The sequence below is a fragment of the Sapajus apella genome, unplaced genomic scaffold (genome assembly GCF_009761245.1).
Source record: "Sapajus apella isolate SASKATOON/1434 unplaced genomic scaffold, GSC_monkey_1.0 scaffold46, whole genome shotgun sequence".
In the NCBI taxonomy this organism is placed as follows: Eukaryota; Metazoa; Chordata; class Mammalia; order Primates; family Cebidae; genus Sapajus; species Sapajus apella.
Window position 1 is genome coordinate 1,080,605 of NW_022436986.1, and position 26,868 is coordinate 1,107,472.

Sequence of the window (26,868 nt, forward strand, 5' to 3'; positions counted from 1 at the left end):
GTGCCCAGCAGAACTTTTTGTTGCTTTGTTTTGAGACAAGAGTTTTGTTCTTGTTGCCCAGGCTGAAGTGCAATGGCGCAATCTTGGCTCACTGCAACCTCTGCCTCCTGGGTTCAAGCGATTCTTCTGTCTCAGCCTCCTGAATAGCTGGGAATACAGAAATGCACCACCATACCCAGCTAATTTTGTATTTTTATAGTACAGATGGGGTTTCACCACGTTGGTCAGGCTGGTTTCAATTCCCAACCTCAGCTGATCTGCCTGCCTCGGCCTCCCAAAGTGCTGGAATTACAGGCATGAGCAACCACACCCGGCCAGTATGAACTCTTAATGTGATCTGTGTTTCTCCTTGCAGGGAAAGGGACTGAGGAAAATTAATTTGGAGGCTCAGTCCCTGAGGGAAAATGGGTCTAGAACACCATTTCAGAGAACCAAGAGGAGAAAGAGCTTTCTAGAAGGATGATCATGCACTTAGGATGCTGAGAAAGCCACAGCAAACTCTGCATCCTAAGTGCATGAAATGGTTCCTCCAAGGAACACCAGCTGATGAGGCTTGTGAGACTTTTTTTTTTTTTTTTTTGGCTTGTGAGACTTTTAACCCATGTTCCCTACGGGGAAAATTTTACCTTGTTTCCCTCTGGCTACTGTAGAGAAATTCTTCAGAGAATCTCAAAAAAAAGTGACATGCTTGCTTCAGAGGTGGGGCTAGGGACAGAGATGCTAAACTACATTCATATTCCAGAGGCAGAGAAGAGACAATGGATGACGGCAACTAAAAGGGTAGCTACGTCAGTCAAACCCTGGTACCCCAGAAGAAGAGATGGTGGGGGCAGGCTTAGAATGGAGACAGGCCCACTGGGGTACAATGGCAGGGAGTCCTGGGCCCTGACAGGGTACAGGATGTGGGTCACTCACTCAAGGAAGCCAGCCTTGTGCTTCTGCTCATTGTGGGGCCCGAACTGGATCTGGCATTGGAAGCCAGCAAACTCACAGGCCTTGTCAAAGGAGACAGGGTGGGAGCCATTCAGGATGTCATCTCGTGCCTGGAAAGCACATGGCAAGGAGGCAAATGTTGTGTGTGGGTGCAGAGACACCCCCACTGTGCTTCCAGTCCCTCCCTCTTCCTGCCCAACCTGAGCCGTGTCCTCTCCATACCTGCACATACAGGAGGTTCAGCTGCACAGGATCCCGGGAATCCACATTCTGGTCTGAGTAAAAGAACTTCCTCCGCAGCAGCAGTGTCTCATGCTCCTCTACTCCCTGCTCTCTCAGTGTCCGGCCATGGTCCAGCCAGTTCACTGGGACATAGAGAGTCCCTTCAGTGCCAAACCCCCATGGCCCCTGTGCTGTCTGGTCTCTGATTCTCCATTTCCTACCTCCCCTCACTTAAATGTAAGTTCCATGAGTGTAGGACTTTGTTCTCTTACTGATGTATCCCTAGGGTGTAAAAGTGCCTGGCATAAGCAGATGCTGAAGCCCCTTCCCACCCTGCCCATTTCCAAAGCCCTCTTTTTTTTGGTTCTGCTTACACTCGTCATCTGTGTGCAATTTCTGCTTTAGTTTCTCCATTTTCTTTTCATCTCGCAGCAATGTCTTGTCCTTTCTTAAGGTCCCTGTCACCTCCTCCTTTTTCTCCTCCATCAGCTCTCTAACCAATGAATATTCATCATGGTTGGTGATGCCTGGGGAAGGAGATAGCTTGTTAGCTTCCCAGGCATTGGATCCATGCCTTTTGAGAGAGTTGAGGCTTTCTGGCCCAGGCCTTCATCTGTACTGGGGCCCCTTACCAATTCGGGCACAGATGGTCATGAGCATGTCGGTGACAGTCTTAGAGTCATCCACCATGATCGTCTTCACAGTTCCATCCAGCATACGGATCTTCAGGGGTCTCTGTTTCTTCCTGTACTCCATAGTGTCCTGTTAAGGCAGGAAAAAGAGACAGGGGCCTCTTCTGAGCTATGGGTATTATTTCCTCTTGACACAGCCTGAGGGAAGAGAGTGGAGCACTGAAAGGAAGACTACAGTGGTTCATTCAAAAGCAGGGAATTATGATTGTCTGTAATAGGGAGAAAGCATGGGAAGGGCTAAGAGACAACAGATGTGGGTACTGAAAACAGGAGATGGAACAGGGGGAAGTTGATAGAAGGAGATGTGGTGGTCCTTGATGAAGGGATACTTACCCCATTTCGGAGCATGTAGTAGTCCAAAGCTTTCCCAGCCTCCAGCCATATACCCTTTTTGGGGTCATCATCTGACAGAAAAAGCCCAAAGTCGCTGGCTAAAAGAGAAGATGGATCACCTCAGGATTATGAAGACCCCAATGTGGCTGAACAGCTGTACCACTGCCCCTGACTATTTCTCCCATGACCTTGGGCCTAAAGGGGAAGGAGGGAACCATGGAGTACAGACCTGAGGGGTGAGTAGCCTTTAGGGACAAAGCGGTCAACTCTCAAGGCCGAGAGCCTGGAATAAGAAGGGACTGAGGACTCCCACTCCAGCCACCTGGGGAGTCAGACTCACGAGGGCCAGCCGGGGCCTCAGGGATCCGCTCACGAATGATGCGGCAGGCGTCGTACACCATGGTAGACGGTTCAAACTGCATCGTCTTCACCACATTCCCAATGCTGATCTTCAGCGAAAGTGCAACCATGGTGACAGCTTCTTTTCTCCAGCCTGGCTATACCTAGCCCATGGCATCAGGGCATTAGAATACACTCTTCTGGTGGGAGAAGAGCCTCCTAGATAGCGGAGTCCCAGAGAAGAGCGTTTTTGAAAGGGACTCACCAAAGCAGACAGTAATAAGGTTGTTTTCATCATATTTAATAATCTTAAAGAGTGAAATGGGCTGGGCGCAGTGGCTCACGCCTGTAATCTCAGCACTATGGGAGGCTGAGGTGGGCGGACCAAGAGGTCAAGAGATCAAGACCATCCTGGCCAATATGGTGAAACCCCATCTCTGCTAAAAATACAAAAATTAGCCAGGCATGGTGGCACGTGCCTTTGGTCCCAGCTACTCAGGAGGCTGAGGCAGAAGAATCGCTTGAACCCGGGAGGCGGAGGTTGCAGTGAGCCGAGATTGCGCCACTGCGCTCCAGCCTGGTGGTGACAGAGCAAGACTCAGTATCAAAAAAAAAAAAAAAAAAAGAAAAAAAGTGAAAAATTATTTACATCAAAAGAACGAGTCCTGACCATTTAAGACATCTGAATGAAAGGAGAAGCTGGTCTGCAAGGTATAAGAGCAGGTCTGCAGTGCAGTGCTACCTGAGTATATTTGCCCTGCCCCACCACTGAAATTTGTACCGCCCTACTTTCATCCAAGTGTCTCTCTTGCCTCTTTTCCCTGATAGCCTTTCTTAGCCCTACTCTTGCCTTGTTTTCATTTTTGTCTGGTTCAGTATTTTTCTCTCTTTGTTGCCTGCTATATCCTGCTGGCTCTTTCCTGTCTGTGATTTTCAGAGCTCTCTTCTCACGTGACCTTCCTTCTCATGGCTTTAGCTGCCTTCTCTGCAAAATGACCCGGCAAACAAACTCTAGCTAGCCTGGCAGGGAGACCAAATACTAGTTGTTCGAGCCATCCAGGGGTCTGCTTTTGCCCCAGTTTTTCTCTAACCTGAGATGCTGGGGGGAGTCTCAAGGAGCCTAACCCTGTACTGGGCTTCCCAGGCAATCAAGCTAGAATTATGATTCTCTCTCTCTCTCTCTTTTTTTTTTTTTTTTTTTTTTTTTTTGAGGAGTCTTGCTCTGTCGCCACACTGGAATACAGTGGCGCTGATATTGGCTCACTGTAATCTCTGCCTCCTGGGTTCAAGCAATTTCCCTGCCTCAGCCTCCTGAGTAGCTGGGACTACAGGCACGTGCCACCACACTGGCTATTTATATTTTAGTAGAGATGGAGTTTCACCATGTTGGCCAGGATGGTCTCGATCGCCTGACCTTGTGATCCACCTGTCTTGGCCTCCCAAAGTGCTGGGATTATAGGCGTGAGCCACCTCGCCTAGCCGAATTATGATTCTCTAACTCAAAGGGATGAAACTCAGAAGTTATCTGGTCAACTATTGAATTTTGGAGAAGGGGAAACAGACTCTGGGAGGACAGGAAACATTTTTAAGGCAGGCCAGAGAAAGAACCTGGTCCTTGTAACTCAGTCCTTGCTTGTTCCAAGTCACCAAGTTAATACTCAGTCCTGCAACTCCTCCTGTGCTTTCTTCTCTTCAACACGTCTGCCTCAAATTCTGCTCTGTCTCATCTGCTTCCCCTGACGGTATTTTCAGTGCCGCTCAGAAAACTATTTCTATCCCACCTTCCTCCACCCTCCTGGCACCCCCTCTCAGCACGCTAGAGGGGCTACTGGAGGCAGCAGGTGGCGCACAGGCTGCAAGAAGAGAAGTCTGCCCCGCAGCTGATGATGTGACCCAGCTTGGTACAGGGATCGGGTGCCTCTTAACCAAGAATGAGCAAATTCAAGTTGCCCATTCCCCTTCTGGCAAACTACAAGCCTCAAGTAGGGAAAAGCAGGATGAGAAGAGAAGGTTGGAAAGCAGAGATGGGAGTGTTAGGATACAGAAAGCATTTGAAAGCCAGGGAAGTTAAGAATGGGTAGAGGCTAAAGAGGTTAGGAGAGCTGGGATGAGGAGAACTGAAAATCTATGTAGAAACAAGAGACAGGAGGCAGGTGTGAAAAAGGTATAGATCAGGGGTCTAGCACTGAGTGGCAGATAGACCATTTCTGACCTCATAAGCAGCCCAGAGTCTCAAAAGAGAAGAACCACAGCTCTCTGTCTTTACTCCCAAATAAGAGAAGACTCTCCCAGTCTCCCCAGTTTCAGCTCTCTGCCCCCTCCCCACTCCTAGGGCACTTTGCCCAACCTTATTATCTGCTTTGGTGTCCTAGATGCACAGACCTGTTATGGAGTTGCTGACCATGAAAGAATGAGGGCTGGGCTGGAGGATCTGAGAAGCTGGAGGAGTCCGACAAGCTGAGAAGGAGGACTGAAAGGGCCCTTCACACTAAGCTGAAATTGCATGTCTCCCCCAATTTCCTCCGGACATTTAGACACCCCCTTCTTCCTCAAGCACAGAAGCCTCTGGTGAGACCCTGATAAGGGAGCTGAGTCATGCCTACCCCTTACTCCCCGGCTGGTTCACAGTGGACATTCACAAAGCTACAAGAGGGTGAGTGGCGGCAAAAAACTGTTCAGTGAATTTGTGGGTGGTGGTAGTGGCAAAGAACAAGGCCACTGGAAGTATGAGTTGAAGCTAGCTCGTTCCTGCTTTGGCCTAAGAACTTTGCTCCCCTTTCAGTCACGTTTTACAGAACAGCAACTCCTCCACCGCAGTGTCCCCCTCCCAGGGAACTCCTCCTCCCTCAATACATTCCTGAGATGCATTCCAAAGTAGTTGGGCAATTGGAGGAGGGGAATGGAGGACAGGAGGTCAAATCCCAGCAAGGAATGGAATGTAAGGGTATTGGGGCTAAGGAATTTGGGGTACTTGGAGAATATAGTCAGGGCAGATACCCACAAAGGGAACTGCAGAAAGATAGGGAGTTACAGAGAGGGACAAAAGGAAAGCGCCTAAGACAGTCAGATTATAAGAGGGATGGGGGAGTAACACTCGGTCTGTTACCAAATTTGGCCTCTGAGTCCACAACCACTGGCAAGGGGGGAGGGCTGTGGGTGAGACTGACATATCCGGCCTCAGGCTGCTGGAGGCTCATTTAAAGCTGGACTGGGCAGGTAGCTGGAGGGCTGCACGGAACTTCCCCCAGCACAGTCCCTCCACACCCACATGCACACTCATTCTCTCCAAATACACCCCAACCTATGCAGAGTTCTTTCCCACAAAGCTACCTTACTGTCTACATACACACTGTCTCCATCACACAGCCCCTATACAGATCCCATCAGGACTGCATTATCTTCTCGTAGGGAGCCCATCCTATGCCCACAGCTTTCACACAGGTAACCTCCATAACAAGCATACCACGCATCCAGCGTCTCTCCTCCCATTATGTAGACATTCTCTATTCACCCAGCAAGCATACCTTTTGGGCCAGTTGTGGCGAAGACTCTGGGCCAAACTTTTAGTGGCTGGGGACCAAGATCAGTAAGACCTAGCCTTTGCCTTCAAAGGGCTCCCAGTCCACGAGATGAGTCAACAAGTCAAGTACAGAATCACAACAGAGGGCAGGATGTGGTAAGAGTCAAAAGGTGTGTGCTCAGAGGAGAGATTCCTTTAAGTTAGGGAAGGGGAACCAAAAAGTCATCATGATAGATGTCATTTGAAGTTAGAATTTTAACTGAGATAATAAAATAAATAATAATAACAGTGATCTGCCATTTATTGACTATGTCACTTGCATTGTACACATAACTTCATTTAATCCTTACAGTAGGTGTCATTATTTCTATTTTTACAGATCAGAAAACAGGCTCAAAGAAGTTAAATACTTGTTCAGTACTTCTCCAAATAATAAGTTGTGAAGCCAGGGTCCAAACCCAAGTCTTTCTGACTGCAAAGCCCAAGCTCTCTCCACTACACCAGCCAGCTGGAGTTGTGTTAGGGGTAGCTTTCACTCCAGGCAGAGAAATAGCATAAGCAAAGATGGAGAAGCAGGAAATCGTGGAAGAGCATTCAGGGAAGTGAGCAGGCAAGCTGGCTGAAGCACAGGATACCTGCAAGGGAGCAGTGGTTGGGAAGTCAGGGTTAGGATAGAAAGGCAGAGGAACACTAGAGAGGGATACGAGGAATTTTACTTACTAGAAGGCAAGAGGAGGCCAAGGGAGTCTTGAGGAGAGATGAGACACAACCAGAGCTGGATTTTAGAAAAATAACTCTGGCAGCTAGCTTGAAGATTAGAAGGACACTGTATTAGTGCAAATTCAAGGTAATGAAGCCAGAGTTTAGAATGGCATTGAGGAAGATGTCACTCAGAAGAAATTTGGGGAGGTAGAATTGACAGGACCTGATAACTACTAAGGTAGTCAGGTTAGAGTCCCATAGCTTCCTATCATTGGCAGACACTTCAGTGGCTGGGGTAGCCTGAGTTTAGGTGAGGAACTGGGAAGAAGGGAAAGGATCAGGTTGGGCAGAGCATGTAAGGATGGGACAGTGGTTAGGGGATGTGTTTGGGCTATGGGAAAAAGGGGATGGGTATATGATTAGCAGCCACTAGGGACAGATGGGGTGGGGTTAGCGACTGCATCAGGCTGGGAATGCAGCCTTCTACATCTTGGAAGACAGGGTATAGGAAAAGGATGGGAGAATGCTGGTGATGATGGTGTTGGAAAAAATACATATATGACCAGTCATTGGATCAGGCTGGGGGAAGGGGAGGAATGATTACAGGGATGGTGGCTAAGTCAGGGAATGATGGGTTAAGGTCAGAGGCCAGCTCAGGCTATAGGAGGTTAAGAAGAGACTGGCCTGTGGTCAGTAGCTAAATTAGGCTGGGGTGGGGATGTTAAAGTGAAGGGGCATTGGAAATGTCTAAATAAAGCTGGAGCTGGGGTGGGGGATGGGGTATAGGCAGTAGCTGGGTCAGGCTGAGTAGAGGATAGTGCTGTGGTCAGTGGCAGGGTCAGGATGGGAGTGAAATGGGGGTGTGGTCAGTGGCCTGGCTGGGCGTGGGATCAGCAAGACCCAGTTTCCTCTTTGGGTCTCATTTCCTCTTTTCTGTTGGGGAGTGGGGGAAGGGGATCTACAAATGGACCAAGAAATTAAAAGAGGCTTAGATCTAGGGGATGGCACACAGCAGGCAGTAGGGTATTCAGCAGATAACCAGGTCGAATATAGGTACAGGACTGGGTGAAAATGGTAGGAGAGTAATTGAAAATGATGGGAAAGCTCAGATTATAATGAGGGTAAATTCAGGCAGGATGTGTGGACTAAGGGTTGGAGAGGGAGGTAGAACTGAGGATGGGAACGGATAAGATGAACATCGGAGAGTTAAAGGCAAAGGAAGTATTCTGTAAGTGGGCAGGCAGGACAGGTGTGAAATGCAGAGTCAGGGATGAGAGTTGGAGAGGTGGGCTTAATACCTAGAGAACAAGTGAAGTGGGAGGCAGTTGGGCTAAACTTTCAGGGGATTCAGTTACCCCTTTCTTCGATGGCAATAATGTTTCCTTGGTCTGCCTTCTTCCCTAGGCAGTCTGCAACTTGTGACTGGGCCTTGTACATCCTGGGTCCCTATTTCCCACCAATCGTGTAAACAACACAGTCCAGAATCTCTGTACCCTAACCGTGGTAGCCACAGCAAGAGCCTTGAACTTAAAGAATGGAATACAGAAGCTGGAATCCCAGATGCCTGCAACTCTAGCTGAAGCCAGAACGCTACCCTGAAATTAGTTTGTCACCTCTCTGGGTGTAAAGAAGCCCCTGTAACTACATAGGAATAAAGAACTTCCCTACAAAAGAAGGGCATTTACCTACTGCCAACTTCTTAAATTTTATCTGCTCAAGGTCAACTATGCTAGCCTCAAACCACAACTGCTAAAGCTGCCCCAAATTCCTAATACTAACCCCACCTCTAATTTGTTTTCTGATTCCCAGTACTGGCTTGAACATTCATCTCCTTCCTAGCAAAGACCCATATCCAATCCCTGATCCCTAACACTGATCTACGTTTTACCTTTAGCACCAAATCCCCTGATGTTAACCTTAAATGTTGACCCCAAAGCCTAAAGTTCATTTGTAACCTGATTCCTAACTCACCCTTTCACTGTTTATCCTTAATAGTGAGCATGCCAACGTTCTTTAATCCCTCAAACAGGCTTCTAACCTGATTCCTGTTGTTGACCCTTAACCCGATCCTAAACTCAAATTATGACGTTCGCTGGCCATGCCAGTAAACAAAATAATGACCTTAATCTAAACCTTACCTATCCAAAACGGACCTGACTCACACTGACTCAAGTTTTAATGCCAGCTTTTAACTCCTACAGCGACCCCTCATTCCTAAACCAACCCCACCTAATCCGCAACTCACCCAAAGCTTTCCTACCCACATGTCCGCTATCAGCTAACACCAAAGCCTGTCCCCGCCCTGCGCCCCGCTTGCCACCCGACTCCTTACGCTCCCCAACGCCTATCCCAGGCAGAGGACTGCTCCCGGGAAAGGTCTGTCTCCCCTAAGACGACCTACTTCACGCAGAGCCCAGGCCGAGACGCGCTGGACGCTGACCTCTCCCACCAACAGGACCTGAACCCGACACGAAGGAGAGGAAGGGCCCCGCCCGCCCGCCACCGGCACCAGGCCCCACAGCCCCACCCTAAGGCCCCCGCCCGGCCTGCCCCGGCCAGGCCAGGTCCGGTCCGGTCCGGCCTACCTGCGCTGCCTGGCTCTGCGCCCCGCCCGCCGGCCTGCAGCCCTGCCGCTTCTCGGGTCGCCCTCTGGCTCCGGCCTCGCCTTCCCTTCGACACTCCCTCGGCCACTTCCGTCCCGGGAACGTCCCCCACCCGCGGGCGGCGCCCTGGGCCCGCGCTCTATGGTCGCGGGGCCGGCAGGAAGCTGCTCTGGCCCCCCTCTCGATGCTCGAGAGCCGCCGATGCCCGGCAGCCCCTCCCTGGCAGAAAGCGAGGGTGCGGCGCAATCCGGAGACGACGCCCGGATGACGCCTGAGTTTCCTTTTAGGCCCGAACTCTTCTTTTTTCTAGCCCCGGGGAGAAGGCGGAGCCGGAGCCCCGGAACCCCCGCCCTCGGGGTGCGAGGCGGCAGCAGGGCCTTGCCCTGTGTTTGCATAGCTCTTGGGACGTGGCGCGGCACCAAGGCCGCCTCCCAGTAGGAGAGAACTCCAAGTCCCAGAATGCCACGGGGCGGGGTGCGTCACTTTCGCTGCGTTGGAGGCTGAGGAGAATTGAGCCTGGGAGGTGGGCCCGGAGAGGGCTACGGAAAGCCCCGGCTGGGAAGCCCGGCCATAGAGGGGTGGTGGATAAGTGCCAAAGGCCGACAGCTGGCCTGGGGCTCGTGTCTGGGTTTCGGACGTTGGGGCCCCGTGGCCCACCCTTTACGTAGATGTCCCAAATGGAGCTAGAATTGGATCCTGGTGACCAAGACCTGCTGCGCTTCCTGCTAGAGGAAAGTGGAGATTTGGGGACGGCGCACGATGAAGCCGTGAGGGCCCCACTGGACTGGGAGCTGCCGCTTTCTGAGGTGGGTTGGGTTGTGACTGGGGAAAGCGTGGGGTGTCCATGAGGTCAGGGGATGGTGATAGGTCAAAGCCTGTTCATTGGAACCCTGCGCAGGTACCGAGTGACTGGGAGGTAGATGATTTGCTGAGCTCACTGCTGAGTCCCCCAGCATCGTTGAACGTTCTCAGCTCCTCCAACCCCTGCCTTGTTCACCATGACCACACCTACTCCCTCCCACAGGAACCTGTCTCTATGGATCTAGGTGAGTCTGAAATAAGTTTGCTGGGAGGAGAGGATTCATGGGCCTGGCTATTCATACTTGCCCTTTTGCAGAGAGTGAGAGCTTTGGAAAAGAAGAGACCCAGATGACTCCACAGCATATGGAGGAACTGGCAGAGCAGGTACTTGACATGATTTTCAGGAAGATTACTCTCACATTCCCCAGGTGGGGCAGGATTCCCCATTCCTCTCTAACATCCCCATGCAACTGCTGCCCACTTTCCTGTTACCCTAGGAGGCTGTTAGGTTGGTACTGACAGATGAGGAGAAGAGTCTATTGGAGAAGGAGGGGCTTACTCTGCCTGAGACACTTCCTCTCACTAAGGTAAGACTTTCATTGGTTAAGCGAAGGCTGAAAGGGTGTAAGAGTCCCAAGTAGGCCAGTTTTGTTAACTTTATATCATTAACTTTAAAAAAGGATTGAGGTGAGAAAATTAGCAGATTTGTTGCTAATAAGAAGTTGGGGCAGGTACCTAGATGCAAGGGCAGATACTCATATTTGTTGGGCTTATACAAATTTTGGTGTTCTGCCTAAAAAAAAAAAAAAAAAACTTAGTATTGGGCCTTGGAAAGGACTGTGTAAGTGAAGGGCTTTGACACTTTATTGGCTTGATAGTAATCCACCTCTTGCTGAATGGTAAAAATGTTTAGCGTTCAACAGGGGCGGACTAAGCAGGACATGAATAAATGTAAAATCCTGAGTTTTAAGTTTTAAGCAATGAGTGGCAACTTCACAAGCAGAGTACTGTGATACTATGATGAAATCAGTGCTCATTAATAAAAAGGTTACAGGAATTTTTTCTTTTTGACACGGTCTTACTTTGTTGCCCAGGCTGGAGTACAGTGGTGTGATCGTGGCTTACTGCAGCCTTGACTTTCTGGGCTTAGGTGATTCTCCCACCTCAGCCTCCCGAATAGCTGAGACTTCAGGTGCATACTACCCTGCCCAGCAAAATCTTTTTTGGTATTTTAGTAGAGATGGAGTTTTGCCTTGTTGCCAGGCTGGTCTCGAACTCCTGGGCTCAAGTGATCTACCCACCTGGGGCTACCGAAGTGAGGAATTTTAATTTCTTCAAAGTACAAGATGAATCAGCAGTAGTGTGATGTGGCTACTAGGAAAGTGAATGGAATTTGGAGACTGTAGCAATAGAGTTATTGCCTCTACAAGTGACTCTTGCTTTCCTTTATACTGGGTAGAGCACATCTTAATGTCCAATTTTGAGCCCATCTTTGACAGATATTAAGAGGATGCAGTCTATCCTGAGAAGATGTTAAAAATTTTGTGTAAGTTTTTTTTTCTTTTTTTAAGCTCTGAGGAAATGGTAAGTGCCTTAAAATACCTAACACAGTTCATTCTATTTGTCCCCAGAGATACTAGGTAAGTCTAATGGATAGAAATTATAAGGAGGCAGCTGTTGGTTCAGGATAAGAAAGTTTTGTTTGTTTGTTTAAAGACAGGTTCTTGCTTTATTGCCCAAGTTGGAGTATAGTGACAAGATCATGGCCCAATGTAGCTTTGACCTCTCAGGCTCAAGCCATCCTCCTGCCTCAGCCTCCTGACTAGCAGGACCACAGGTGTGTCCCACCACACCCAGCTAATTTTTTATTTTTAGTAGAGACAAGGTTTCACCATGTTGCTCAGGCTGGTCTCAAACTCCTGGGCTCAAGCGATCCTCCTGCCTTAGCTCCCTAAGGTGTTGGGATTACAGGCATGAGCCACGTTGCCTGCATATTGCCTGACCAATTTTTTCTTTTTAATTGTTTAAAATGGTCTGGCTTGTTAGGGTTAACACCTGGTCCATGGAGGCATTCAGAAAGAAACTGAATGCCTATTGGTCAGGGAAGCTGTAGAAGGGATTTCTGCATTGAAAAGAGATTGATCTCAGTTGCCTTTCAACTCCTTGGTCTAGAGTTCCTCTCATGATATCCCTTTCCCTGTTTCCTTTCAGATGGAGGAACAAATTCTGCAACGTGTGCGAAGGAAGATTCGAAATAAAAGATCTGCTCAAGAGAGCCGCAGGAAGAAGAAGGTGTATGTTGGGGGTTTAGAGAGCAGGTATGAAAGGGAGAGAGACTCAGTTGTGTTAGGTTTTTGAAGGGAGGACAAGGTCATATACCTTATCTTTATGTCCCCCAGGGTCTTGAAATACACAGCCCAGAATATGGAGCTTCAGAACAAAGTACAGCTTCTGGAGGAACAGAATTTGTAAGAATCCCTCCAAACCACTGTCTTCTTGTGCCCCTCATTTAATGCTTTCTCACTCTTTCCCTTGCCTTACACTTGATTTCTAACTGGGCAGTTCTCAAATGCTAGGTCTGGTTCCTGGCCTTCACTAGGTCTCTGATTCCAAGAAGCTCATAGTAGTGGGGAATACATTTGCAAGTAACTAAGAATACAGTAGTGGGGAATACATTTATAAGTAACTAAAAATAAGTACCAAGAAAGAGAAAGGGGGTAAGAAAGACCTCATGGGCTTTGATAGTAGTTAGGATCCTGGGGTTGGGAATCCATGGGAAAGCATTCTAGGCAGAGAGAATACAACATAGTTCTTTTGGGCTGGTACTCTTAACATAGGTGAGCTGGGCCAGAAAGTAGAGAACATAGAGAATGCCTGGTGAGGATTATGTGCATAGCTGATCAGACAATGGGGAACTACTGATGATATTTGCAAAGGAGGTTAAGTCAGGGCAGAGAAGTTTTTTTGTTTTTTGTTGTTTATTTTGTTTTAATGAGGAACTTTAGGCATTTTGTCCACAGATAGGAAGAAGTCATTTGCAAAAATAGAATGAAAATAAGAGAGAGGATCCAGTGCAGAGATGGAGGTGTCCTGAACAGGAATTTCATTGTGTCTTAGGGTGCCAGGCCAGAGGATGCTCACCACTGGCCCCCCTCTTCCTCTAGGTCCCTTCTAGATCAACTGAGGAAACTCCAGGCCATGGTGATTAAGATATCAAACAAAACCAGCAGCAGCAGCACCTGTGTCTTGGTGAGGATGGTGATGAGGGGAGAAATCTTGGCTCATTTGGTAGGGACAGGAGTGCAATCCAGAGCCCTTCTTCATCTCCTTTTTCCTGTGCTCTAGGTCCTACTATTCTCCTTCTGCCTCCTCCTTGTACCTGCTATGTACTCCTCTGACACAAGAGGGAGCCTGCCAGCTGAGCGTGGAGGTAAGAGGCTTAAGGATAGCTCTCAGGCATGGGCAAGGGAAGAGGCCTGGGTTGGCCTCTGAAGATTCTTTGTCTCCTCAGTGTTGTTCCGCCAGCTTCGTGCCCTCCCCAGTGAGGACCCTTACCAGCTGGAGCTGCCTACCCTGCAGTCAGAGGTGCTGAAAGACAGCACACACCAGTGGCTGGACGGCTCAGACCATGTACTCCAGGTCCCTGGCAATTCTTCCTGCCTGCTGTACTACATGTCTCAGGCTCTCAGGGCAGAGCCTCCCCTGGAGTGGCTATTCCCTGACCTCTTCTCAGAGCGTCTCTGCCGAAGTCCCATCCTCCTCCTGCAGGAAAATCTCACAAGAAAGGGGGGATGGCTTCCTACCTGTAGCCCCTCTGTCATCTTGCAGGACAGATACTCAGGCTAGATATGAGGATATGTGGAGGGGTCTCAGCAAGAGCTTGGGGGGCTCCCCATCTGTGTCCGAATAAAAACGGGTGGGCTAGGGCTGGCTGGAGCTTCTGTGCCCTGTCAGAAAGACTTGAGGGCTCAAACACACCACACTTACTGGCTTTCTGGGTCTTTTATTTGTAGCCATGTGTCTGTCACCCCATGAATGTACCTGGGGAAATCAACTGACCTCCCTGAACATTTCACGCAGTGAGGGAAGGGGTGAGGAAAGAAATAAATAAGTGATTCTAATGCTGCCTGGGTTACCCTCGACCCCCAATTTACTGGCACAATTGGGTGAGGAGAAGGGAAAGGGTATGATTGTCCTGATGGCTCAGGGCTGCAGGAGGTTCAGAAGGGAAGGAGGAAAGGCCAGGCTGGAGGCTGGGATGTTAGCGCTTCCCTCCCACAGTTCAGAGGGCTCACTCTGGGGTCAGGTTTGTATGGCCTCCTTTGGTCCAAACATAGGCCCTGTCCTTAGTCCTGTGCCCTGTTCAACTTTTGGCCTGGAGGCCTTTTTGTGCTGCTGCTGTTGCAGGGCTAGCTGCATGGCCCAGATGCTCAGTGGCCGCATGTAGGCTAGTGAGCGGAACACCCGCTGCTGGCAGTATGCCTCTGGTGTCTGGAAGGCCAGACCCAGGCGCTCCCACACGGTCCGGTAGCAGCCTTCAGCTGTCTGGAAGCCCTCCCAAGTCAGGCCCTGTTGGGAGAGATGACAGTTATACATACTAACGCAGCACCCTCTGAATAGCCACTTCCACTAGATAGATGGAGACAGTAGTCTTTGCCTGCAGGGAGCTCCCAGCAAGTGGGGGAGATAACTATGACCCACAGGCAGAAGCCTGAAGGCAGGAGCTGGGATGCATACCAGGGAAAAATGGGAGGCTTTATGGATGGATAAGATGGCATTAGGTTATACCTTGAAGAAATTTTGTGGCTGAGGAAGTTTTCTGGGCCAGGATATAGATGGTGGAGAGATGGGAAAGGGAGTACATTACCTCTTGGATCATGGTAGCTGCCAGCCCGTAGACCACACCCACCCAGACTTCATCAGACTGCACACTGGATTTATCAGGGACACCATGGGGCTGCATTCCATTCACAGCCCCCATGGCCCCTCCTGCAAAGGCCTGGACATTCAGCTCAAAGATAGTTTGGAGAGCACGGACCACATGTGGGGTAGGAAACACCTGGAGGGGCAAGGGCAGGAACACGGTCTCATATACTTACGTCCCACTTCCAGGGAAAACCCAGTTTTCTCTCTGGCTCCTCCTCCTACCCTCTCTCACCTCAGTGTCTCCTTCTCCTAGGCCACAGGCCTTCAGGAACCACTGTCCAGCACACTGGTCAGACATAACACTACGAGACTGAGGCTGGGAGCTGCTGTCATAGTTGTAATAGCGGCCTGGAGTTGAAGAAGAGCAAAGTAAGGCTCCTGTTGTCCCCATAGCTGCCTTAAGACTACTTAGGCTCCCTGAACTCACCATTCCACAGCAATCTCTCATAGGCTTCTTGGCCCCGGCTGAGGATGGAAGAAAACTTATCCTGGATGTCCTGTGCCCCACACACAGCAGCCATCTGGACCATCACAGCCACAGCAGCCAGCCACAGTCCTCCACAGTAAGCACTGATCAGGGACATGGGTTTGGGGGGTCAGACTGACAGCTTCAGCCGCTCCCATGCAGTGTAACAGACAATGAGTCATTCTTTCTTGAGCGCTACAATCCCTTGGTGCCCAGTTTCCTACCTCAGGCCTCCTGGAAACCCCTACCCGCTAACCTGGGCCCGGTGGTCACCCATCCATCATAGGTCTGGTCTGCATAGCCTCCATTTTCAATGAGTCCATCATGGTCCTTGTCAAACTTCATTTCAGACTCCATCACAGCCTAGAGAGGGACCAAGATACTGAAGATCTAGATACTGAGGAAAGGTAACAACCAGCGAGGCTCTTCCCAAACACAAGCCATACCCCTGGCACACTAGCCACTGCATTTGCATCCCTTACTAGACACACAGGCCACATGTCCTTCAGGAAGTTTTGATCACCCGTCAGGTAATAGTCCCGATAAACCTGCAGCACAAACTTCAGGTTCAGGTCCTTCCAGTCAGCAGTATCGTGGATCAAATATGCATTGACCCGGAGCCACGGTTCATCATCTGTGGGAAAGGAGGGGACCTGGGTCATTTGCATTGGTGGGTAGGGTAGCGGGTGCAAAAGTTGAGGGAGGGAAGCTGATCTGTGGTAGACTTTTACCTGGGTCCCCAATATCATGGGGGATGACGTTCCTCCTTTTCACAGGTGCCATCACCCCACTCATCAGGTACCGTCGCCGTGTCAGGTCCTCCCTGAGAGTGGCCAGAGCTAGGGGACCAGACACACAATGGAGGCAGGGAATGGGCAGGCTTTAGGCGGGGCACAGAGCTATGTGTGTGACCCCAGTGGGGAACCAGTAAGCAGCATGCAGATAGGTTTGAAGGGAAGGGAAAGAGACAATCTGAGGGATCACAGAGGTTCAGAGGTATGGGCAGCCAAGAGGGCAGAAGTGGCACAAAAGGGACCCTCACCCATGTCATACTGTAGGCTGAGCTCAAGTTTGGGCCAGAGCATGATGAGGGCAAAGGAAGCATAAAAATGAACATCATATGTGTTGTACATGCGGTACTCCTGGCCTGGGGGAATGAATGAGACACACTGTTGCCAGAATTCCCGCTTCCCCTTCAAACTCCTCTCTAGCTTGTCCTCTAGAGTGGGAGGTGGGTCACTGTCACCAGTCCACACCTATCACTTACCCCCTCACCCTAACCAATACCCTGGGGTAGGCAAATCCATCATCCTGCCTTGGAGATGGCCTGCCATATGCCAGCCCCCCAGCATCTTGTACCCTCAAGGTAGCCAAATCGACCGTAATCCTGTAGGGTGGGGCGGAGGTGACACATGTTCCCATCCAGCTCCTGTGGTAGGGAGTCCTCACGAACTTCCAGCCATACTGTGCCTCCATCAGCCAGGAAATACAGTTCATTAAACAGCGCAGATTTGTACCAGGCAGGTAACGATCTGGGGAGTGAGGGGGAGGAAACAGCTTAAGGAACATGTACCTCCCAAGATAGAAAGGATTTTGGGGTTCAGCAGAGTGGCAGACCAAGTGAATCCCCGTGTAAGTCTACTGACTTTGGTGGGTGGAGAGTGAATCGAGGAGTCCCATTTGGAGTGAGTGCCTAGGAGAAAGGAAGGAGATGGGCCCCACTGGCACCTGTCATCCAGTACTGGGCTCTGCCAAGCTGAGATCCTCTCTTCCCACTCTGTGTATCGGCACAGTGCATAGTGGCTGAGGGCAGGTGCTGCATCTCCATCCTGGCCAAAGAACCTTGTATACCGCCTGGAGTGGAAAAGAAATGGATGAACACAAGCCCCGGGTCAGAGCCCCAGTGCCTTGGATCCTTATACTTTCTTGGTCCCCTCACCTGTAGTGGACTTGGCCTTTAGCTCCAAACACGATCCTGGGCATGTCCCAAGCCAGTGAAAACTCCAGGCGGCACTGGCCTCGAGGTCGCAACTTGCTGGAAACACACACAGCTCCAGCAACACCTACTCCTTTCTGCGTGGGGGTGCTTTGGCCTGAGAGAAGCACAAGAGGATTCAGGACAGGAGCCGCTTCAGCCCCAGGGATAGGGATCCCTAACATGGAAACAAGGCCTACTTATTACCAGGTCTCCCACCCCTGGTCCCAAGACAGGGACAACCTCTCTTCCCACCATCTCCCAGTCAGACCCCCCATCACCAGTGGGAGAGTCCAGCTGTCCATCCTGAAGTAGATCCTGCCACACCTGCTGCCCCGTGCCGTCAGGGTCAAAGGCTGTGATGTGGGTTACCATAGTATCTGCCTGTGAAGGGGCCAGGGACTGTGAGGGCAGGCTCTACAAGTACACTGAATCCCGGCTAGCTCCCCCGCTCCTCTTACCCTCACCTCCCAGGCCCCAGGGGCTCACAGGCTATGATGAGGGTGAATGAAGCAGCTATGCTGAGGTGGAGGTGGTACAGGGGCTAGGCTGAGGGTGGGATTCAGGGGCTAAGGTATAGGGCAGGCTCTTTCCTTACCGTGACTCGGGCAGCTACAGCCATTGTGTAGGGGTTTGGAAGGGTTGGATGATGCAATAGCAGCCCCTGGACAGTTTCCCCGTCACGCTCCAGATGGAAGGGCTCATTCCATAAACCCCCTGGGGCATCGTCTCCATCCCCCAGTCCATTCCGCATGGAAAACATGATGGACACATCTAGAGCTTCGTCCCCTTCATTTTCCACATCCCACACAAAGACTCCTACAGGCAGGCTGCTGTCCTGGGGGCAGAAGCTTAGACTCAGACAGTCCCAGTAAAGCCCCTCCTGACCCCACCACTCTCTTAGGATCAGTCCTGGGCACACCAGGGACCTGACTCAAATACTCCCCAGTGTACTCTTGTCCACTTGGCGTCTCCCCGTATTCCCAGGCAAGCTGCCTACCAGGGGACATAGAAGACCAGAACCAATTGAGCGGTGGTTCTGGGAAGCCAGTGTGATGCTCATGGCTCCAACCTCCCTTTCACAGGCCATGCAGTTTCTAGCAGAGGCAGGTCCTGGGGAAGGGAGGGCAATGGAAGATACAGATGTGGGGGCCTCACCTGGTAGTCATGGGGCAAGATGGGTGTGATCTGACGACAGGTGAGGGTGACATTCTGGCCAGGAAGCTGATAGACAGTCCAGGCTCGGGGATAGAGGGCGTGGTAGAAAGCAAAGTACCCACACAGGCCCCAGTTCCAGCTGCACAGGACACTTGGGCGCTCCAGGGACAGGACTTGCTGGTACACAGTCTGCCCTTCCCGACGCAGGCACACTGTGAACTTAAGAGGGCAGATAGGCTGGAACGGGGTAACCCACAGGCACCACAAACTAAGTCTTCCCTCCCCTCAAATCAGCTCCTCCCCTTTCAGAGCCTGCAACTGTTACCACTGCACCATCAGTTTCAGGTCATCCCCCAAGCTCAGTGAATCACCAAGTGCTGCTGCCTCCCCCTCCATCTATCTCCTAAGCTTTCTCTCCCTTCACTATGGTGGTGTTAAGCCCAAACCAATCCCATGCTTTTTCTGTGCTCCTTTTCATCTGGGTCGCAGCAGAGTGATCTTTCTCACAGGCAAATGAAGATAGTTATTCCTTGGTTAGAATGTTTCAGTGACTCCCCATGCCCCTCAGGCTAAAGCCTCAACTCTTACTTGGCTTTCAAGGCCCTTCTTGAGCTGGCCTCTCCCTGCCCATCAGATTCATTACCTGTTCAAACACCTATATTCCACTCATATAAAAATACTCACTGTTCCTTGAGCATACTACATTCCCTCCTCCATGCCTGTGCTCATGCTCATTCGCCATGTGGTGAAACCTCTCATCCTTCAAAGCCTAGGTCAAATGCCATCTCTTCCTCCTGCCCTTCTTCCTCTAGCAGTGAGTCATTCTGTGTGCCCCCCTCCCCCTCTATTCTAGCATTTGGTGAATTATGTTATAATGTATTGGCTGACCATTCTGTGTCCCTGACTGTTCTATGGATTCTTCTGAGGGTAGGGACATTTTCTAATTCACTGATGCACCCTTCTTCAGAAGGCATGTATGTGGAGGGAATGAGTGAAATCTGCAGCGCCGTCCCTTTTTCTGCAGTGTACTATCCATCCCTCTCCTTTTGGCACTGATGTGGTTTCACAGTCTCCATTTCCCCTAAGTCTTATTTTCTCAAAAAAAGTTTAAGCTCTTGGATTGTAGGAGCTATGAGGGATCAATATCCCTTTCCCTGGTTCAAACTATGCCAAATATTTTTATTGTATACAGTCAGCTCTCTGTATCTGTCAGTTTTGCATCAGTGGATTCAACCAACTGAATCTAAAATATTCAGAAAAAAGTTGCATCTGTACCGAATGCGTACACACATTACTTCTTGCACAGTATAACAAAGGTTTATGTAACACAATGTATGAGGTATTATAAGTAATCTACAGATGGTTTAAAGTATATAGGAGGTTGTGCATAGGTTATTTGCAAATACTGTATGCCATTTCAAATAAAAGACTTAAGCATCCTTGGATAATGGGTCCCGGGCCCAACCCCCCCCCCATGGATACTGAGGGACAACTGTATACAATAATTTTTCATTTTGTTGGAATGGTACATAATGGTTAAGACCACAAGCTCTTCACCACAGAGAGAAACGGTTCTGAATCCAAGCCTTTCCATTTACCAACCTTGTGACCTTGCACATGTTACTAAACCTCTCTGGATCTTAGTGTCCTCATCTGCAAAATGAGCATAATAGTGGTACTTGCCTTGTAGGATTGTTTTTAATATTCAACAATATACAAAGAGCCTAGCACAGTGTCTAGCACATGTTAAGCATGCAATAATTACTTTAATTGTGGAGTCACAATTCTGGAAACAATTTGCCTCAGGATACCTAAGGGATGAGGCAGAGAGGGATCTTGGGACATAGGCAGGGCTGGTAAACCTGAACCAGGAAGGGCACTGTCCTTAATTGGACTAAAGATCTGCTAGTCATTTTTCCTTTGAAGATGAGGCTGAATGCTCGAGCAGGAAAGAGGAACTTCCTAGACAACTCAAAAGGGGTGGTCACTAGAGAGACATGATGAAAGGCAGGCCACATACTTCTGGCAATTTAAGGCCCAGATGTGATACAGGAGCAAAAGGAAAAAAGTCAAGCTTCAGAAAAGGAAAGAAAGCTAGAGATCTAAGCCTGGAAGAGAAGGAGCTTTTTAGACCCTAAGCCAGAGACCTCCAGGGGAATGATCAGTAGAGGAGCTGAACTTTGCTGAAAGTTCCTCAATCAGGGTGAGAAAATACTTTGTACTACATGTGTTTTTTTCCCCCATGAGTTTATAGACTTTTGGTTTTCTTTTCCCTTCCAATCCTACCAAATGTTCTTTCAGCCAGGTTAAGTGATTTGGGAATTCTCTGCATTTTCTGTGGTTGGGGGATGGCTCAACTAGTTGGGTTGGAGCAGTGAGGCAGACAGGAGGCATTTACTAGAGAAATGCCATGGCTGTTTACTCTTTCAAGGAACGTGTGGTCTGTGTGTGTCTTATTCCTATAGTACAACCTAGCACAGGGCTGGGCACACAGGAAGCATCCTTTACTGGATTAAATCATATTCACATCTAAATGCTACCCCCTACACTAGCCAAGATGTCCTTCCTTCTTGGCCTGGGGAGGTATTGTCCCGGCCTCTCCACGTCCTGGCTCTTACTTGGTCAGCGATGACTGTCCGGTGCTGATACATTCCAGGGTTAAGCTGCCAACGACAGAACTGGCCTCTCCAGCCACGGGTAATAGTGCCTCCCCCGATGCCACCCAAGGGACAACCTAGAGAAATCAGGATGGTTAGTGGGGTATTTGGAGAGGAAAATTACCCCATTTCTTTCTAGACTATAAAGGCTGGTTCCTCTGAAAACCGAGGGGATGGAACAGTACAATTTGCATAACCTGGAAGCCTAGACCTGGAGGCTGGGCCTTCCCTGAGCAGGGCAGACATGGGGTGAGGCTTACCATATATTTGTCTTAGGGGTACAGAATTGATCATGTCAATGAAAGGTGTCTTCTTTTCCACCTGGGTCTTCCGGTACCACCACTGCAGGTACCTGAGGAACAAGAGGCAATGTGAGTGGAAGGGGGCAGGTAGGCAGTTGCACAGGCTGTAGTCACCTGCCTCTCTGTGACCTCCCATAAAATGTCCCAAGGACATTTGCTTTCAAACCTCTCTTCCTCTTGATTTCTCTACAGTTCAAGGTCCCTTCATCTTCCTAGTCACCCCAGCTGAAGTATAGGGCTGCCTTTGTTTCTCTCCTTTGTTCTCCTTAGAAGGGGCTTTCTGATCTCTCCTTACTTCTATAGCTCCACCACTGCTTTACTTCCAAAATCAGGGGCTTTGTCTGAGGTGTCAAAAGGGCCATTTATGGTTTCCTGGCCTATGGCCTCCACTCCCAACCCCCCACCTCTAAAACAGGCATAGGCTGCTTGGGATAACTTTTTTCTTTTTCTTTTTATTATTTATTTATTTGTTTGTTTTGAGACGGAGTTTTGTTCTTTGTTGCCCAGGCTGGAGTGCAATGGCGCGATCTCAGCTCACTGCAACTTCCACCTTCCAGGTTTAAGCAATTCTCCTTTCTCCTGCCTCAGCCTCCCAAGTAGCTGGGATTACAGGTGCCCACCATGACACCCAGCAAATTTTATTTTTTTTTGAGACGGAGTTTCGCTCTTGTTGTTGAGGCTGGAGTATAATGGTGCGATCTTGCTCACTGCAACCTGTGCCTCCCGGGTGCAAGTGATTCTCCTGCCTCAGCCTTCCGAGTAGCTGGGATTACAGCCATGCACCACCACGCCCAGCATATTTTGTATTTTTAGTAGAGACAGGGTTTCTCCATGTTGTTCAGGCTGGTCTCGAACTCCCTACCTCAGGTGATCTGCCCGCCTCGGCCTCCCAAAGTGCTGGGATTACAGGTATGAGCCACTGCGTCCGGCTTTTTTTGTATTTTAAGTAGAGACGGGGTTTCACCATGTTGGCCAGGCTGGTCTCGAACTCCTGACCTCAAGTGATCTGCCCGCCTTGGCCTCCCAAAGTGCTAGGATTAGAGGCATGAGCTACTGCGCCCAGCCTAGCTTTCTTCTTTTTAAAATGATTATTTTTCTTTCTAATTATGAAAGGTGAAAGGGGGAAAAAAAATCATCTCACCCACAGACAGTGTTTTTATATTTATTTCTGGGTATTTCAAGTCTTTTTTTTTTTTTTAAGTTCAGCATTTAAACTGTGAAGCTTTCTGATTTTGCTGTCTTATAATATCTCAGTAAAGCCTTCAAAAAAATCCCAACATTTTCCTGGGCTTGCTACAGACCTATACCCAAGAGGCAAATGATTGAGGCTGTTTTCAATAGGCAAATGATTCTGTTTTTAAGGCTCTGACATCTGTCCCAGCCTATCTTCTAATCTTATTTCCTACAAATTCTCATTCCAGATGGGTCCTCACTAAGTAGCCCCTGCCCTGCCAGACTCTTTCCCATTTCCACTCTCCTCCCTACTTAACCACATTATGCCCGCTGTTGTTCAGTCACACCACTTTTTTTTTTTTTTTTTTTTTTTTAGAGACAGAGTCTCTTTCTGTTGCCAGGCTGGAGTGCAGTGGTGTGATCTTGGCTCACTGCAACTTCCGTCTCCCGGGTTCAAGCGATTCTCCTGCCTCAGCTTCCTGAGAAACTGGGACTGTAGGCGCGTTCTACCTCGCCCGGCTAATTTTTTTGTATTTTTAGAAAAGACGGGGCTTCACCGTGTTAGCCAGGATGGTCTCGATCTCCTGTCCTCGTTATCCACCTGCCCCAGCCTCCCAAAGTGCTAGGATTACAGGTGTGAGCTACTGCGTTCAGCCAGTCACACCACTTTTAACCAAGTAATTGGGTAAGTAAGCCTTTGAGTCCTGGTTTCCTCATCTACAAAATGGGGTTACCACCTGCTCCAGCTATCTCATGGAATGGTTGAATGATCAAATGACATAATAGATAAGAAAGCCATATAGTACAGGTATGATTATTACTCATATATACAAACATCTCAATTCCTAATCAGACACTGTCTTGCTATTTCAATGTTCCTCATGTGGGACTGACATATTTTTAAATTCCTTGGGGTATAGGACAATGACAAAGGCTAGTTGAATATTACTCTCAGGTCTAAGCACCTGGCAGGACACATGGTCTGCAGTCAATGCATATTTGCCAAATTTACAAATGAATGAACATACAAACAATGGAACACAAGAGAGATAACAGACAGATTGGAGCGGAGGAGGAGAAATGCCATTAAGGAATAGGAATAGCAGTCCATGGATGGTTCATACCAGTACTCCCAGCACTTTGGGAGGCTGAGGTTGGCAGATCACCTGAGGTCAGGAGTTCAAGACCAGCCTGGCCAACATGGTGAAACCCCTGTCTCTACTAAAAATACAAAAAAAATTAGCCTGGCGTGGTGGCAGGCAACTGTAATCCTGGCTACTCGGGAGGCTGAGGCAGGAGAATTGCTTGAACCCAGGAGACAGAGGTTGCAGTGAGCTGAGGTGGCACCATTGCACTCCAGCTTGGGCGACAAGAGCAAGACTCTGTCTCAAAAAAAAAAAAAAAAAAAAAAGAATAGGGATAGCACATTCTAGGGGTGGAAAGAAAAGGAGGGAAGACAAAGGATGGGATGACAGCAGGGTGGAGAATCCTCTCTGCCAGCTTAGAAAAAAATGGACTTTGAAACTAGAGGCCAGAAAGGACTGGTAGAGGGAGGGTGCAGCCCAGGATTAGGGCAACCAGGGAGAGTAACTGCAATCTCTGAGGATAGGCAGAACAAAGGACTACCTGGCACAGAACATGCACTCAATAAATCATTACTCAATGAGTGGACTCTGGCTGGAAGGGAGAACAATTGAAATTGAGCTCTTACCAAGGTAAGGCCCAGAGAACTCTGTCTTGCTGGAGCTCCCAGTCAGAGTGCCCCCAGTTCAGCTCCGGCGTAGGAGCGCTCTCACTCCCTGACCATTCCTGACCTATTTGGCCTTCTCCACAATTTCAACCCCAACTCAAGAGTTATCATTTAGAATTCTTCCTTGTCTCACCTGTACTTTCTCCTTACAGGAACTCATCTCATTCCCAAAGCCCTGTATCAGTAACCCCCAATCTATCCTGGAATGGGGAGCCAGGGTCCGGGGGTTGAGCACAGCTTCAGGCCTCTATGACTCAGTTCATATTTAGGGGCTAAGAGGCTAGGATGCCCATCTTTTCTTGATTTCATCGTCCCCACCACATGCAACTCATTGTACTTCTCTCTGTACTCTAGATCCTATTTTGACCCAAAAGCTTTTGGGGTCAAAGTTGGACTGAATTGATTTCAGAAGCAGCCTGGAGGGATGATTCTTCTGTGCTACAGGCCACCCACAGGCAGCAACAAAGGAGCCAGGTGTGCAGGCAGCACCAGGCCCTTCCCACTCCCCAGGGCTGGGGTTAGGTAACTGACCTCCCCAGCACAGCTCCACAGCATTGACTGGGGAAAGAAAGGGTCTCCTACTCTAGAAGCTGTCAGGGCAACGTTTCCCAAGCTTTATGCCTCCCTCCCTAGTTCTGTGTTTACTGTGTAGACTGAGTCAGGGTGACCTCAGGGTGATGCTTTCTGTCCTCATCCACCTGATCCTGTTAATGGCTCCTCATCACTAGTCTTTGAACTCAGTGGGATCTAGAGGGGTTCTACATCTATGGCAAATGCCTCTCTGATAAATGACTTTTAATATCAAGAGCTCTCTATCCCAGAATAGAGTGACAGCACTTTCTCATCACTTCTTACAGTTGAGGGCAGGGAGGCTCTCATCTACTCCCTGGAGCTAAAGCTTGAGGAAAGAAGCAGTCATGTTGGGACTCTAACAGTGTGCCTAATGAGGTACAGAGAATGCCCCAGCTGCTCACGGGAAGTAAGGGTTTGAAAACCCCCTGCCCCTAAATAAAACAACATTGTGTTAGTATCACAGCAGCCAGACTATCCTTTGCTACTTTGCCACAAAATATAGCTAATCCCAGAGGGAAGTCATTGGAACCAGTATGTGAAAAGGAGCCTGAATGGGAAAGGCTGACTGTATGACCAAATGTTCCTACCCTTCCCTTCTAAAAAGACAAAATACTGGTAGGAAGGGGGTTGCAAAGAGATGTGACCTGGTCTCACTATCCAAAACCACAGTCCTAAAATATGCCAGGGATAGGGGCCACTTCACTGACAAGAAGCCCAACCGCTTTCTCACCCTTTCCCACTTCTGCTAGAAGTCTTGAGCTGGAACAAAGTGAAGCCAAAGGCATTCTAGGCAATGGAATCTACTCACCTCAAGCCCATGCCTATATGCTTTATCATGTTGCTTAGGGAGACGTTGTTAGCTTGAAAGGGTTTCCTCTTTTCTGTAAACTCATGAGCCAGGCAGATGCGCCAGCCAAAGGGAGGCACCTGGTAGCCCATAGCTTTACCCTCATAGGAAGCCATCAGCTGCCCAGAGTCCTCCAGATTGCAGCAGCCCGTCTCTTTTTGGGGTCGGTTGTCTTCGGGACTCTTGCAGTCTGTAACCTGCACATCCTTGGTGCTGCCAGTCTCTTTAGAGCAATAAACCTGTGGATCCTCTTTGGCACAGCTGATCTGCTCCGAGGCTGGGACGCCGGTTCCCATGTTCCCTGGATCCTGGGTTCCCATGACCTGGATGGCCCCAGGTCCCGAGCCCTCGGATACTAAGTATCTCGCCAGCCTATTCCAGATGCGGGCGCCGGTGGTTGTTAGGTATGGTCACGGAGGGCCGGGCGCTGGGGAATGCTTAGATGAGCTGGGATTTCTGTGGAGCCAGGGAGCTCTTGCTTCAGTGGCGGCAGCGACAGCAATGAAGCCGCCTTGGACTCTCCTTCGGTAGTCTCTGTAAATTCTGGACGGGAAGGGTCGGGCCTCGTCGTCATTGATTAGCTCGCCCGGTCAAAGGGCCACTGGGCCCCGGAGAGGGGAGGAGCCGTGGGGCCAGCCCACCAGGCACCGCCCCCGGGACTGGCCCGCAAGGCACCGCCCCTGGGACCTCGCGGCGGCCTCGGCCGGGCCCTTGGGCCACGGCACCGGGTGCCCCAGGGTTGGGCGCCAGGTCCCGCCTGCCAGCTCCGGGGGAGCTCCCGCGCCCAGGTGCCAGCCCGTGGGAAGGTGACCCTGGGCACCGGGACGACCCGAGCCCTTTCCGGTTTGGCCGGCCGGGCGCTTCCGGCCGGAAGGGGCTCCGCGGAGGGGTGGGGG

At 49.8% G+C, this 26,868-nt stretch overlaps 3 protein-coding genes across 10 annotated transcripts in view; 1 reads left to right on the forward strand and 2 right to left on the reverse strand.

Annotated features, from left to right (window-relative positions):
- Window positions 1-9,620, reverse strand: part of TLN1 (talin 1) — a 35,285-nt gene extending 25,665 nt beyond the window's left edge. For 3 of the 7 annotated variants that reach the window (XM_032239998.1, XM_032239997.1, XM_032239992.1), the window contains exons 1-7: window positions 9,327-9,464; window positions 2,521-2,683; window positions 2,181-2,278; window positions 1,788-1,917; window positions 1,530-1,682; window positions 1,156-1,298; window positions 916-1,043 (exon numbers count right to left, since the gene is read on the reverse strand). In XM_032239998.1, the coding sequence (XP_032095889.1) occupies window positions 916-1,043; window positions 1,156-1,298; window positions 1,530-1,682; window positions 1,788-1,917; window positions 2,181-2,278; window positions 2,521-2,650 (782 nt within the window). In that variant the 5' untranslated portion in view covers window positions 2,651-2,683; window positions 9,327-9,464. Of the gene's footprint in view, window positions 1-915; window positions 1,044-1,155; window positions 1,299-1,529; window positions 1,683-1,787; window positions 1,918-2,180; window positions 2,279-2,520; window positions 2,684-4,901; window positions 5,034-6,043; window positions 6,064-6,759; window positions 6,776-9,326 lie in introns of those variants that run through there. The other 4 variants (XM_032239999.1, XM_032239995.1, XM_032239994.1 and 1 more) reach the window with 4 other exon arrangements.
- Window positions 9,585-14,136, forward strand: CREB3 (cAMP responsive element binding protein 3). 2 transcript variants are annotated; one of them, XM_032240026.1, is made up of 9 exons: window positions 9,585-10,150; window positions 10,243-10,390; window positions 10,462-10,529; window positions 10,643-10,732; window positions 12,357-12,463; window positions 12,545-12,613; window positions 13,310-13,394; window positions 13,491-13,575; window positions 13,657-14,136. In XM_032240026.1, exons 1-9 carry the CDS (start codon window positions 10,013-10,015, stop codon window positions 13,989-13,991), a joined length of 1,125 nt encoding a protein of 374 aa, XP_032095917.1. In that variant the 5' UTR covers window positions 9,585-10,012; the 3' UTR covers window positions 13,992-14,136. The 2 variants fall into 2 exon arrangements, with proteins under 2 accessions (XP_032095917.1, XP_032095918.1); XM_032240027.1 differs by having other exon boundaries at window positions 9,874-10,075.
- GBA2 (glucosylceramidase beta 2) lies at window positions 14,133-26,850 on the reverse strand. Its single transcript, XM_032240006.1, has 17 exons — window positions 25,934-26,850; window positions 21,588-21,679; window positions 21,289-21,404; window positions 18,671-18,889; window positions 18,111-18,350; window positions 17,794-17,896; window positions 17,477-17,630; window positions 17,266-17,391; window positions 16,897-17,069; window positions 16,580-16,684; window positions 16,269-16,376; window positions 16,020-16,171; window positions 15,794-15,900; window positions 15,499-15,641; window positions 15,304-15,419; window positions 15,013-15,204; window positions 14,133-14,714 (listed from the first exon to the last, which is right to left on the reverse strand). Exons 1-17 carry the CDS (start codon window positions 26,290-26,292, stop codon window positions 14,448-14,450), a joined length of 2,772 nt encoding a protein of 923 aa, XP_032095897.1. The 5' UTR covers window positions 26,293-26,850; the 3' UTR covers window positions 14,133-14,447.
- Between the last annotated feature and the right edge of the window lie 18 nt (window positions 26,851-26,868).